The sequence below is a fragment of the Callithrix jacchus genome, chromosome 2 (genome assembly GCF_049354715.1).
Source record: "Callithrix jacchus isolate 240 chromosome 2, calJac240_pri, whole genome shotgun sequence".
Lineage (NCBI taxonomy): Eukaryota > Metazoa > Chordata > Mammalia > Primates > Cebidae > Callithrix > Callithrix jacchus.
The window spans coordinates 143,438,142-143,452,307 of NC_133503.1; the positions used below are offsets into that span (position 1 = coordinate 143,438,142).

The following is a 14,166-nucleotide window of genomic DNA, read 5'->3' on the forward strand; positions in this document are numbered from 1 at the left end:
AAGCTCAATTAAAAGGAAAAAAGGTAAAATAATAGAAACTTATGAACTTATATATTAGATGATCAGGTGGCTATTCTGAAGAGCAACAGAAAAGTTTTATGTAATAGATAACTATGCTTCATAATTCTATCTGGTCATACTAGAGGCATGGAATCAGGAAAATAAGAAAGAATAGTTGATAAAGGATAGTAAAAAATTCTCTCTCTGGCACTAGCCATACATAGATAATTGCAACAAAAGTACTAAGAACACAACCATCATCTATTCTATCATATACAAAAATCTTTAAAGATGATTGCTAAGTATATTTGAAGTGATTACATTTGACTTAAGTAATAATAAAAGATCCTAAAATGAAGAATTTAACACAACTTCATCTTCAATTCTCCAAATAGTTTTACTATCAGGAATACCAAAAAAGCCTTGATTCAAATGATAAAATAAATAGGTAGTACAATATAATAGAAATTTCAACGCAAAAACAAAGTAATTCTCCAGCATAGAAAAACCATGGAATAAACTGAGAAATAGTAGACAGGGTCAAATTCTATTTTGTATTTCTGATATTTTTAAAATCCTTACTAATCAAGGGAGGAAAGCCCTCAAAAAAGTACTTTAAGCTAAAGCACATCTTTCTACTCCAAAAGTTGCAAAATATAGAAAGCTCACAGACACTAAATTTTTTTCTCTGAGCACCTACTTTCGTCAAGCTGTCTGGAGGAACATCTTTGTGACTAACTGTGGCTGATGAGTAGTTCTGCTGTCCTGAAATGAATATACCATCTTGACAAGGATCTGTTGGACTGGATGTCTGGGGATGCTTCAAATGAGCAGGAAATAAAAAGTAAACAAATAATGTTCTTTAAGATATGAAACCAAAATGATGACACTTGAGAGATTAGGACAAAATATTGCCAAATAGTGCAAAGATGAAAACTCAAATCAATGCCATCATCACTGTCATCAATTAGTATCTTTCACTTCTTCCAAAGGTACACAGCAAGATGTTTCTTTTTGTATGTATGAAAAGCTTATATGAAAATAGATTGTTAATCTATTTATGTGCAATACACACACATAGAAGACAAATTCTTCTGCTTGTTCTTTTTTCCTTTTAGAGTTTTATTTACAGTAATACCTAGCTTATGCCACCTTTGAGCAATACATGTAGTTATTAATTAATCAAAGTTTAGAGTCTCAAATGTCAAGACCAACTAAAACACACTTGTGTTGAGCATTATAAAAAGATTTTTGGTAAAAAAAAAAAAAATTAACTGCTGTTCTTCTAACAGAAGAGTAAAACATGGTATATTTTTCACCCCTAAATTTTAATGATGAGCAGAACCAATACACTTACAGTCTTGTAAGATTTGCTTTATTGGGATAAGATTAGGGTGTGAAATTAATATAAATTTGCTTTTGCTTAATTCTGCCACACTGATATTGGTTCAATAGTTCCAAAGTACTGATTTGGAGAAATGCTATTAAAACCAATTAACTGATTAATATCTTTATAGGCCAAATAATATCCCTGTATTATACTTTACCAAACTAGGGAAAAAAAAGACTCAATCTCATTATCCCTGAATCAATCTTTCTTTTTTTGAAAACAGAGTCTCACTCTGTCACCCAGGCTGCAGTGCAGTGGTGTGATCACGGCTCACTGCAACCCTGACCTCCTGAATTCAAGCAATCCTTCCACCCCAGTCTCCTGAGTAGCTGGGATCATAGGGGTGGTGTTAACATGCCTGGCTAATTTTCTCATTTTTTGGAGGGGTCAGAGACAGGGTCTCCCAACATTGCCCAGGCTGATCTCACATTCCTGGGCTCAAGTGACCCTCCTGCCTTGGCCTCCCAAAGTGCTGGGATTACAGGTGTGAGCCACTGCACAGAGCCTCTGAGTATTTCTTATTATAAATATGCCAGGAAGCAAGACACATATATTTCTCAGTTCAATTTTAGTTCTAAACATCCCGATGCATTTTAGAAGACAAAACAGATTGTGATAAATAGCACTACTGTTACTTTCAAAACAATTTACAGCTAGCAACAAAGAAATGCAAACTACATTATATTGAAAAAATAATCTAAAATCTACTTTATGATACATTACAGTACACATATAAAGGATCTCTAATTTAATCATAGAAATTATATCTCCAACAGATCTATCATATGCAGTTAGTTCAAACCATGGCTTAGAATTTTTAGATGTGCTTTGATCTAATTTTGTGTATTTATGCAATGAATACTTTTATTTTCCTTCTCCCTTTTTGAGATGTGCTTTTAGAATACATAATAATGAATTTAGCTCTAGCTTAAAATTTAAAGTCAAGTGTGAATGTATGTTTATCTACTCTTTTAAAGAACAAGTATACCATGAAGGAAAAAGTAAAATTCAATGGACTCAAAGGCTCTGAATTAAAAAAAAACAAAACAAGCACAAAATGTTACTATAAAAGGATCTGGAAAATACGATTGTTCCAGGTGAGATAAATGGTAAAGATTACCCTTGAGTTAATAAAAGCCACTGATCTTTACCCCCATGGACTCCTGGAATGAGGAACTGATAATTATCACCCTTCTCTCACATATTTTAAATTGGGTGGTTCCTGGCTGGGCACAGTGGCTCACGCCTGTAATCCCAGTGCTTTGCGAAACTGAGGCAGGCAGATCATCTGAGGTCAGGAGTTCGAGACCAGTGTGGTCAATGTGGTGAAACCCCACCTCTACTAAAAATACAAAAATTAGCCAGGTGTGGTGGCAGGTGCCAGTAACCCCAGCTACTTGGGAGGATGAGGCAGGAGAATCACTTGAACTTGGAAAGTAGAGGTTGCAGTGAGCGGTGATCGCGCCATTGCACTCCAGCCTGGGCAACAAGAACGAAACTCCATCTCTAAATAAACAAATAACATAAAATAAATTGGGAGATTCCACCATGACTGCTGCCACTCTAATAGCATAGGAATTACATGGTGGCAAGTGACAAAGGACAGGGTATAGGTCAGGTACAGCCAGAGCAAAGATAATCCAGGAGATTGCTCCTAATCTAGAACATCACAGAGCAAAGCGAGGGATATATTAAAATGGGAGATACCACAACTCAGGTAAGAGTGAAGAACCCAGAAGTAAGCAAAGAATTCACATGGAAACTATGAGGAAGAGACAAAATAGGGTTATTAGACATAAAAAAGTCTTTTCAGAATTGAAGGAGAAGGGAAGATGAAAACATTTTAGAGACCATGCTACCACTTCAAGTTGTTATGGGAAAAAAATGTTAAAACAGGGCCATGCCAGAGCTGTTCTTTCTCTTTCTCTGCCTTTTTATCCCCCCCCGACACTTAATTTTGGTTAAAATAATAAATCTTTCTTCTTCACTACTAAGGAAATATGGTAAAAAGTGAGCAAGAAAGGACTGGTGTTTTGTCTTTTCATTGATACTTATTACAATTTCTACAGCCTCACAGTTAATCATGCTCAGTGAATTATGATTAACCTTAGTTCAGGGTAGTGCTTTTTCTCAGTCAATTTTCAATCGCTGGAATTAAAACTTTTCCTCCCTATTAACAGCTCTCTGAACTACATATAGCTTAGCCTTAAAGTCTTTAGTTAGGAATAGAAAATTTTAATATTAAAAGGAAAAATACTAAAAACGATAGTTTTTAAAAATCTCTCAGTTATTCCTATTGTTCACTGCTTTTTGCATAAACAAGAGCTAACTATATCATTATTTTATGACCAAAGAAACTCAAGAGATAATGACTATATCAGCTTTGAAGAATGATTTAGAACTAAGCCATGGAAGAACTCAGAGGAAATCAAGGTTTCTGCTCTAACCCAGAAACATTAAAACACTTAAAATTTTGGGTTTTCTCTTCTACAAGCTAAAAGTATTGGTCTAATGTAGGTACTCACTCGAAAACTGTGCCCACCAGAACCTCTTCCGTCTGCAATACTCAAGGCAAGACTGCCCTGGCTGCCATGCAGATCCCTAGAGCTGCCATAGTGAAAACTGCTTACAGCAGTAAAATTGGAATTAAAGGACCTTGACAGCATGCTCTGAATAAAGAGGGGACAGAGTTAACAGAGATTAGTGTAGCATGCAAAATCCACAAGACATGTTATATACGTAGACTTATTCACAAGTAACCCCAAAACCAGAGAAGTATCATGCAACACTAAATTTTCAGAGCCACTGAGAGAAACTGGAACCATTTACCATGTATTTACATGACAACATACACATATACACAAATGACATGTAAATATAACCACATGTTTAAGCAAAGGAGGAAAATACAGACATAACTGCTTTTAGAAGGCTATTTCCTTTACTCCTAACACATCTTATATATGTCAAAAAAATAGGAATTGACACCATATGCAATGTATGTGTATCTAAAGTCATACACAGAACATAAACTAATTTCTCTATCTAAAGATACATTTTACCAACAACCAGTAATTTTAAGTCAAATGAATTTTTAGAGATTCTATTTCTTTATGAAAATTCTAACATATTAAGCTGAGCATTTAAATATACATACCACAGCAGAAAATGTATTTGTAAAAATACCATTTCAATTTCTTCTTTAAGAGGTAGACTCCCAGTCTGGAGTACAACAGCATGCTCCTGGTTCACTACAGCCTCAAACTCCTGGGATCAAATGATCTTGCCTCAGCCTCCTGAGTAGGGAGGACTATAAGTCCTCACCACCACACCCAGCTTATTATTATTTTTGTAGAGACGAAGTGTCACTACACTTGCCCAGGGTGGTCTCAAACTCCTGCCTTTAAGAAATCCTTTTGCCTCAGTCTCCTAAATTGCTGGGATTATAGGTGTGAGCCACTGTGCCTGACCACATTTCAATTTCTAAAAATTATCTTCCACATTTAGAAAAATATCTTGCAATAGAAAATAGTTTTAACATACACAAATTTATGATATACCCTTTTTTATTTTATTTTTTAAAGAGACAAGGGTCTTGCTATGTTGCCCAAGCTGGCCTCAAATTCCTGGGCTCAAGCCATTCTCTTGCCTCAGCCTCCTGAGTAGCTGGAACCATGGGTGTGCACCACCATGCTTGGATAACTTTATTTTTCAGTGGAGACAAGGTCTCACCACAATGCCCAGGCTGGTGGATCTAACTTTTAAAATGCTCCTGCTGCTCTACAATTACAAGAAGAAAATGAGAAAATGTGTGGCAAATTTTCCCCATTCAAATAAACTGGTATTAAAGATCACTGTATTTTAGGAGTTGGTGGCCTTTGCTGCTTAAATTTGAAGAGCCATTGATGGAAACCTCTCACAAACTGAGTCCATATGAATACCTAACTGCTAATCCCAGAACTGCCTGAAATGCACTGCCTGATTCCCACTGTTCCACTTGTTTATTCCCAGTTTCCTGAACTGCTGTTCTTTCATGTGAGTGCTTTAAGTCATGTTCCTGAGTACTGAGGGCTTAATGGTCAAACTGGAGAAACCACATTTTGAGCATGACTTGTTATTAAGAAATACAGAAATATCGTAACAAGCATTTCTGTATTACTCTTAGCAAGTATATTCCTTCTCAAAATTTTGAAGTTGACATCCAATACCAAGAAACATTACAGGATTCCAGAAAGGAAAGGATCTATAAAACTACCACGTATACTTCCAATTATTCTGTGAATTTTAAGTAATGACTAAATAAAAAGCTGAACTTATAGCCCAGATCTGCATTTTCCCAAATCACTTCAACAAAGATAATGATTTAGCAGAGGCAATTTGGAGGCTTCATAAACATTTGATTGGAATAAAAAAGAAAATCATTCATACATACATACATAACAGACACACACATTTGTAATCCAGAGAGCTTTAATGTGTTATTGACTCAAGTGGCCTGATTAACCCTTTTAATGATATACAGATCTTGCAGAAAAGCTTTCTCTGTCATCTCCAAACATATGAACTTACGATAAATATTTCACTAGCAAGTAAGGGTGAAGCTCAAAACAGGTCTGGCTTTAAATTCAGGTTTGTACACAGACATCTATATAAAACTGCTCCCTGTCATAACACTTTGTGCAGAGCTCAATTAAATGCTAGGCATAATGTCCTGAACGTTGTTCATTACATACTGATAGTTGTATAATAAAAAGTTAATGTAACACTTACCATGTTGTGTTAATCATATTATCTGAATTCTCATAAAGAGTATTAGTAAATGCTGATAGTAACCATTCAACTTTGAAATAAAAAGTTCTTACTCCTTTTCAAATTTTGCTTATTAGTTTAATTAAATTAATTTTGAGATTTTTCAAGGTGACATCTACTTTCTATTTTTGGGTTCCAGATACAGTTTTGCTTTTTTTTGTTTTGTTTTTGGCAGTGGGAGATAAGAGGGGTGACTATTAAAAGGTCTAAAACCTAAGCTTCAACAGATTACCTCCTTATTACTCTCAGCTGAGCAAAGTAGCTTTTAATTTTGGGACTTATCTCATGAGGTAGGGCAGGTATTGCCAAAGTCCCCAGGGAAAATCTGTAAATGTCTACTTAGCCATCAGAATTAAAATGGTGGGTGTAAAGGAGTGAATAGAGATTCTCCATCATCTTCTACCACTTTGAACCAATGCTTTGAAGTTTGGAGTCTAAATCTTGCTGCTATTAAACTAGTTAATTAGTAAATATATATATATATGTAGCACATACAATATGCTTATAATACCCATACATTTTGACTACATTATCTAATGCCTAAGAGCATGAATGTAGCACAAAGTAGCTTCTATAAATAAAACAGGGACAATTTTCAGAACCACATTACATGATATTAGAATTTTTTGAACATATGAAAAGAAGTATCCCCACACTATAGACTTACAGAAAGAGTTAATTTTCACTGGCAAATTATTCAAATTATGCTTCATTAAGGATTATTCTTATTGAATAAAGTTATTTTTAGGTGAATGGGGTAGAATCATGTTAAACCACTCTCAGACAACTCAAAAGAACCATATCTAACATTATATAATCTAAAGTACTATATCTGCACAGGAAATAACAGTGGCTTCACTTTAGTCAACTTGAAATTTTTCTGACCAGCTTTTAAGAGTTGTTCCCTCTGCTTCACAGAGCATATAGATCATCCTGGGAAAATTACTTAATTATTCTGTGCCTAAATTTCCTTATTGCAAAATGGGATAATAAATAAATGATGCTGGTTCACATACAAAGTAAAACACACATACACACAGGTCAAAATCAATCTTTGAAAATCTCTGAAACCACTCAGAATATACAGTTTTATTTATAGACCCCATATAGTAAAGTTTGAAAACCATTGACCTAGAAGAACAAAGGTAAAATCTAGGTACAAGTTAGTTATTCAAACCATCCTGCCTTAAAATAATAAATTTCTAGCAGTTAATGGTAGGCAGAATGGGGAAAGATACCGAAATCTTAAGTATGTACGTATCACTGAATTGGAATGGACTGTACTTTGGGATAATAAGCATGTCTAGCAATCTTAGCAATTTAACATTACCTAACCTAAAACAATATATCTTTTCAGTATCTCTTAACAACACACTTTTTTCTTATCCCACATAATTACTGCTTAGAAAAATTCACTCATCATCACATGGTTTGTATCTCAAATTTGCATTACTTACTGTAGTATCGGATTGTGTTCCATATTACTTGGACACATTATCATCACATCAAAATCAATACATTCAAAACCAACTAAGTTAATTTTTTGCCAAACTTTTATACTATACCACAATGCTTTAAAGACTTCATTTCCCTAACTACCAGATATTTTAAAAAAAAAATATTTGGCAGGGCATGGTAGCTCACATCTGTAATCCCAGCACTTTGGGAGGCTGAGGCGAGAAGATTGCTTGAGGCCAGGAGTTTGAGACTAGCCTGGGCATCATAGCAAGACCCTGTCTCTATTAAAAAATAAATAAAATAAATAAGGTTGATGATTAAATATCCCAAATCAGAAACCTTGGCTACCTCTTGAATATTTTTCTTATTTAATCCCTAAAACTAAATAATTTTAACCCAAGTGTTTTTCAGACTCACAACACTAGAACTGAAACCCTAGCTCAAGTATCTATTATTTGGCTGTTTTATTATTGAAAGTGTTTCCTAAACTACTTCTTATCAATTCATCCTGAACCCTTTTCCCAAAGAGATCCTAAAATACTCTATCTGCTCATGAAATAACAGTGGCTCTCTATTGTTTATTGTGTCAACTTGAAATTCTTCTGATAGGCTTTAAGGTTGTTTCCTCTCCACTACATAACACACATCATCCTGGGAAAATTACTTGACTATTCTATGCCTAAATTTCCTTATGGTAAAATGAGATAATAAAAATATCACACAGGACTCATGTGAACTGAAAAACATTTGTATGGCTAGGTAATTTTACAGTGATAGCTCTGGCACTTTGTAAATACTAAATAAACTGAACTGTTACATATTATGACTTTCTAATATCCATAATCTGGCCCAAACTTTATTATCAAATATTCTCAAAATAAATCCCTAATTCAACCAGGTTGAACTCCTTGTCTCTTCTCTGCTCTCAGAACTCCTCCTTGATATAACTTTTATCTTTACCTATTAATCTTAATCCTATTTATAAAAATTTTGTTTTTCAAAAAGCACTGTTTCTTGAATAAGCCCATCTTCTGTGACTACTCTTGCATTTGTCACACCATTTTATCTTTCAAAATGAAAACATTTTAGAAATTTATCAAAAAGTCCCCAAATCTCATCGCATATAATTACTAGCTATACATTAAAATTTCATCTTTTGAACCACAGTTATTTCCTAAATTATGAAATAATTTTCTGAACTATATTTTCTGGAGATAATGACTAATAATGAAATCATGAAGTATCAAATTTCTTTTGGAACTTCTATTTTTGTTATTGTGTGTATGTATGCATAAATACGAATGTCTCTATTGACATTTTATTGGTATTGTTTTGACAGATAAATATATTAAAAGAAATATTATTCAAGATCATCATCCTTGATAAATAGGTATTTAAAACAAATTTTTACAATCTAAACATACAGAGACTATCTTTACTTTCTAAAAAGACCTTAATCTTTGATATAAGAAATCTATTTATATTTTAAAATTAGGAACTATATTTAAAATATTAAGAAAAACACAATTATTTTACCATCATAAAATAACCTACTACACAATAAAGGATTTGATTGTTTAAACAAATTTAATCAGCTGATTTTTTTATATTTAAAAGATAGTGATATGATGACGATAATAACAACAAATACTTATTTAGCAATTAGTTATACATGCCAGGTACCATTCTAAGTGCTTTGCATGTATTAACCCATTTAGTTTTTAAATAATTCTAGTAGTTCCTTTCATTGCACCTAATATACACATGAAGCAACCAATATAAGGAAAGTCAAAGTTACTGGTCCAAGTAGCTAACTGAGCATCAGAGCTAGGATTCTGAAATGTTATGGTATTATTTGTAATATATTTTTGACATATAAAATGTCTCTCTAATTGCATATTTGAAAAAAATTTAAAAAGTAAAAAATTATTTAAAAATTTAAATTCTTTAAAAATGTAGTTTATACTTTGGGAGGCTGAGGCGGGTGGATCACGAGGTCAGGAGATCGAGACCATCCTGGTCAACATGCTGAAACCCCATCTCTACTAAAAATACAAAAATTAGCTGGGCACGGTGGCGCGTGCCTGTAATCCCAGCTACTCGGGAGGCTGAGGCAGAATTGCCTGAACCCAGGAGGCGGAGGTTGCGGTGAGCCGAGATTGCGCCATTGCACTCCAGCCTGGGTAACAAGAGTGAAACTCCGTCTCAAAAAAAAAAAAATGTGATTTATAAAACATATGAATCCATTTAAAATAAAACTTTCACATACGTTAAGTAAAAGCAGTCTCACATATGAATACTTCTTAAGAACTAAGAGGCACACACAACACCCATTTAAGAAAGACATGGAGAATAAAATACCCTAGAAGGAATATAGTAGAGCTACAGTAATGGCAGGATATAGACTTTGGTATTTGTTACAAGTGCTTCCCAACAGATGAGCTAGAATACACTATAGTGTAGTCAACTAGTAGTCTGGAAGGTGGGTGTCTGGGCACGCATATGATGAGAGAAGAAGCACCCCTCATAACTTCAAAGTGTGATATCCTTGGAAATGGGAGTTATCAGCTGCAGATTTGTGTTCAGGCACAGTTTGACCTGTTTCTTTTCTCACAAGGTTTCTCTTTAGTTTCAATCAACTAATTCACACCTCTAAATTACCAGTGGACACAACTGAGAAACTACTGCCATATACTCTTCAAGAAACTATACCACAAATTTAAAAATACGTAAATATTTTAGGCAATTAAAAACAACTGAGTGGCACACTGAATGATGAGATAGTTACTGCTTGCTTCTTATTTACCCAGGTATATCTCTGTCAGACATGAAAGAAGTAGAACAGCCATATAAGATGTAAACTATACAGAACATAAAAAGCGAACTCATCCCTTCTTCCAAATCTCCTACAAATCTCCTACATCTCTCTCTATGCCCAGTAATAGCTAAAGACATTCCCAACAGCCAGTAATACAAGGTACAATAATCTCAAGCTTTATCCCTTTTCCTTTCTGATTATAGAAATATTCAATCACAAGTAAATTCTTGTTGTAAATTCTTGTAAAGTCTATTTCAGAACTCTCTCTTGAACTCATTTGTCTTAACCCCACTGGGAACAGTTCACATATTTTTTTCTAGATCATTAAATGGCATCATAACTCAATCTCTAAAATCTAGTTTCACACCATCACCAGAAATTTATTTATAAAATACACCTGCTTAAGAAATTTCTAAATGCTTTAGAAAAAGCACACAAGTTCAAATAGCCTCAACAGTGTGTACAGAACTACTAGCTGAAATAAAATGGATAGATGAGAATGAAGTAGCCTAATGCTTATGGATGTTTACCAATTTAAAGTTTATTTAAAGTTGAGAGGATTGCACTAAAAAGAAAAATTATAGGCTGACATTTCATGTAAACTTATATGAAATACAAATCATATATTTTAGCCATTTCTGAAAATTTTATTTAAGACGTTTTTTTTAAATGGCTAATTGAAGTTGCAGAACACATGTTAGGTCAAGGCACAGTTGCTCATGCCTTTAATCCCAGCACTCTGGGAGGCCATGGCAGGCGGATCACGAGGTATGGAGTTCGAGCCTGGCCAACAGAGTGAAATCCTCTCTCTACTAGAAATACAAAAAATAGCCAGGCGTGGTGACGTACACCTGTAGACCCAGATACTCAGGAGGCTGAGGCAGGAGAATCGCTTGAACCTGGGAGGCGGAGGTGGTTGTGAGCCAAGATCACGCCTCTGTACTCCAGCCTGGGCAACAGAGCGAGACTCTGTCTTTAAGAAAAAAAAAAAGAACACATTTTATATTTAATAAGCAAAGAAAGATAATGCTTGGGTAAAATCTAGTGAGTAAATATAAAGTTAAATCTTAAAGAAAGATCATGCCTTGTACACTCGAGCCACATGACTATGGCACTCATATTGGTTTTACAAGGATATATATATTTATAAATGTGTGTGTTTGTATTTACATTTTTAACTCCTTTCAACAGATGAGTACCTACACATAAAATTATAAACTGAACAGGAGCATTAGTTATTGCTAAGCCACTCTAGAGCCACAGAAACACTTAACTGAATTTAAGTAGGTCAGAAATGCAGAAATTCAGAAAAGTTAAGAATAAACGCCATGCCAGAAGCCATCTGTGTCAGTGACAATGTTAGTTCATATACTGTGGACTGGGGAAAAAAATATTAAATGAAATAATTACATTTGCAATACTTTTTTTGTTATTCTGTAACTATATAGTAAACTATTTTCCTATAATACTTAAATAATCAACAATTATTAATAGAAAAGGTCAGAATGCTAAACAGAGGCAAATGTATATTTACTATGTGTGCACAATCTAAAAGAGATACACATATAAGCGTATAAAATAAATACATTTCTGTTAGAAACAGTGGGGCCAAAGGAGAGGATAGAAACACACATTATTATCCCAATTGAGCTGGCTGAGTTTAAATTTGGAACTCTATTCCCAGTACCAGAAAAAAAACACCTAGAATATAAAGAGATAATCAGTAATTCAGAGTACCTTGCTTCATCTTGTTTAGAAAACAAAGAATGCCAATTATTTTTAAGAAAAATAATTAAGTTCATAAGGAAAAGAGTGAAAAACTCATGTTCAATTACCTTTTCTAACTTTTTGGCTTCAATATGTCGAAGTACCTGTTCTCTCCAATCATGAGGAACTTTACTTTTTCCTGGAGGATCTAATAAAGAATGCTCAGAACCAACCCTTGCATTTGGTCTTTTTGAAGGACTAGTCCGTGAATAATTGAAATCACTAACTGACATAGTTCTCTCTGGTATTTCATTAACAGAGGGTCGAGCACTCTGAGGCCTTGATGCATTCGGACCATCAATGCTGTATGTTCGTGCAGAAAGAGGTCTCTGTGATCCTGGCATCACTGGAGGAGTTCTTCCCACTGAGTGGAACTCTCTGTATGATAAATAATCTCCTTCAGGAATCTGGGCCCGCCTTGTAGGACCTGGATCACCAAGATTTACAGAGGCTGTGGAGGACACACTACTTTGTCGCTGAATTGTACTTCGAGTTACTGCAGGAATAAGTCGGTCATTTGGTGAGATGGCCCACATTTCCCCATGTCTGGCTGAGCCAAGTCTCTGATGTAAATGGTATGCAGTATTAGCTCGCACATTGTTATGATTAGAGAAATTCATATTGGCAGAATGTTTAACATAACTTTGATTTTCTGTACTCTCTGATCTAGGAAGGCGCTGAGACGCAAAACTGGCATGATCTATCTGGGGATTTTGTTTGGAGTGCCACAAAGTGTCTTTGACTGCAGCACTGCTACTATATTGGATATTATACTGTGGAGGACCATATAATTGAGGTGTAGATTGTGGGCCAATTGTGGGGCCTCTTATTGTATTTGGCTCTTCGGGATTATGATTTGAATCAAACTTGAAAATTGCTTTTGTTCCTGATATTAAATCAGAAGATGACGAAGAACCGATAAATACCTGCAATGGCTGATCACACAACAATGTGGCAGACTTGCTCCTGACTATATTTTTTCCATCGACAGCAGATGTCATTTTAACTGCTGTATTTGGCTGCTGAGGTCCATTATCACTATGAATGTCATAGATTTTTAGCTCTCCAATTTCCATATTAGTTATGCTATGAGATTTCACAACAGATCCAGCTGGACCACTTTTCTGAGGGGAGAGATCTTCAGTGCTTTTGGAAATACCTAAGTCAACAGAACAATCAGTGTCATGTGGTTCAGTTCTATTAGGAGACTGTGACGTTTCCTCAGAGTGTCCATTTACCTTATTTACGGATTCTAGATTAGGATACCTATTTCCATTTTCCAAGTGCTGAGTTTCCTCTTTAGAATTAATGCTTAAAAAGTCTGTTCCAAGCGTGATATCCTGTGTTTTTGATCTTTCCATGATATCTGGTTGAAATGTATCATTAGTTATAAGCTTATTAAGATTCATATTGATGTGATCTAATTTGTGAGTGTCATCAGCTGTGGGTGTTGAATCAACACTTTTCTCAATTAGAACTAATTGCTCTTCAATATTCAAATCATATTCAGGTAAGTTAAAATCTTTTTTATCATGAACTTTGAACTTTTCCTCTGTTGAATTGTTTAAAATATCTCCATTTTGTAAAAGGCTGTTAAAATTTTCATCTTCTTGCCTAAAATAAAGATAATTTTATGAAAAACATAATAAAGCCAAGTTTTCTTAGTAACAGGGAATATTAATAAATAGTTAAACTGTATAGGTAGACAAGTTGATAAAAGGCATTTATTATCATATAATTACAAAATATTAGCTTAATAGTTAATATAGCTTTATATTCAGTTGGAGACAAATAATACAATTAAAATTCATAGACAATACCCAAATTAATTTTCATCAATACACTCAGTCTGTCTCAAAATAATTTAAAGGACTTAACTATGAACAAAAGTGGAATTATTAATCTTTGCTACATCTTTTCATGA

At 34.4% G+C, this 14,166-nt stretch overlaps 1 protein-coding gene across 17 annotated transcripts in view; it reads right to left on the minus strand.

Moving 5' to 3' along the window:
• Positions 1 to 14,166, minus strand: part of ERBIN (erbb2 interacting protein) — a 139,576-nt gene that overhangs the window by 7,308 nt on the left and 118,102 nt on the right. For 6 of the 17 annotated variants that reach the window (XM_078365427.1, XM_078365426.1, XM_078365432.1 and 3 more), the window contains one exon: positions 12,311 to 13,856. In XM_078365427.1, the coding sequence (XP_078221553.1) occupies positions 12,311 to 13,856 (1,546 nt within the window). Of the gene's footprint in view, positions 1 to 700; positions 821 to 3,915; positions 4,060 to 10,994; positions 11,449 to 11,620; positions 11,854 to 12,310; positions 13,857 to 14,166 lie in introns of those variants that run through there. The other 11 variants (XM_078365423.1, XM_035292266.3, XM_035292259.3 and 8 more) reach the window with 5 other exon arrangements.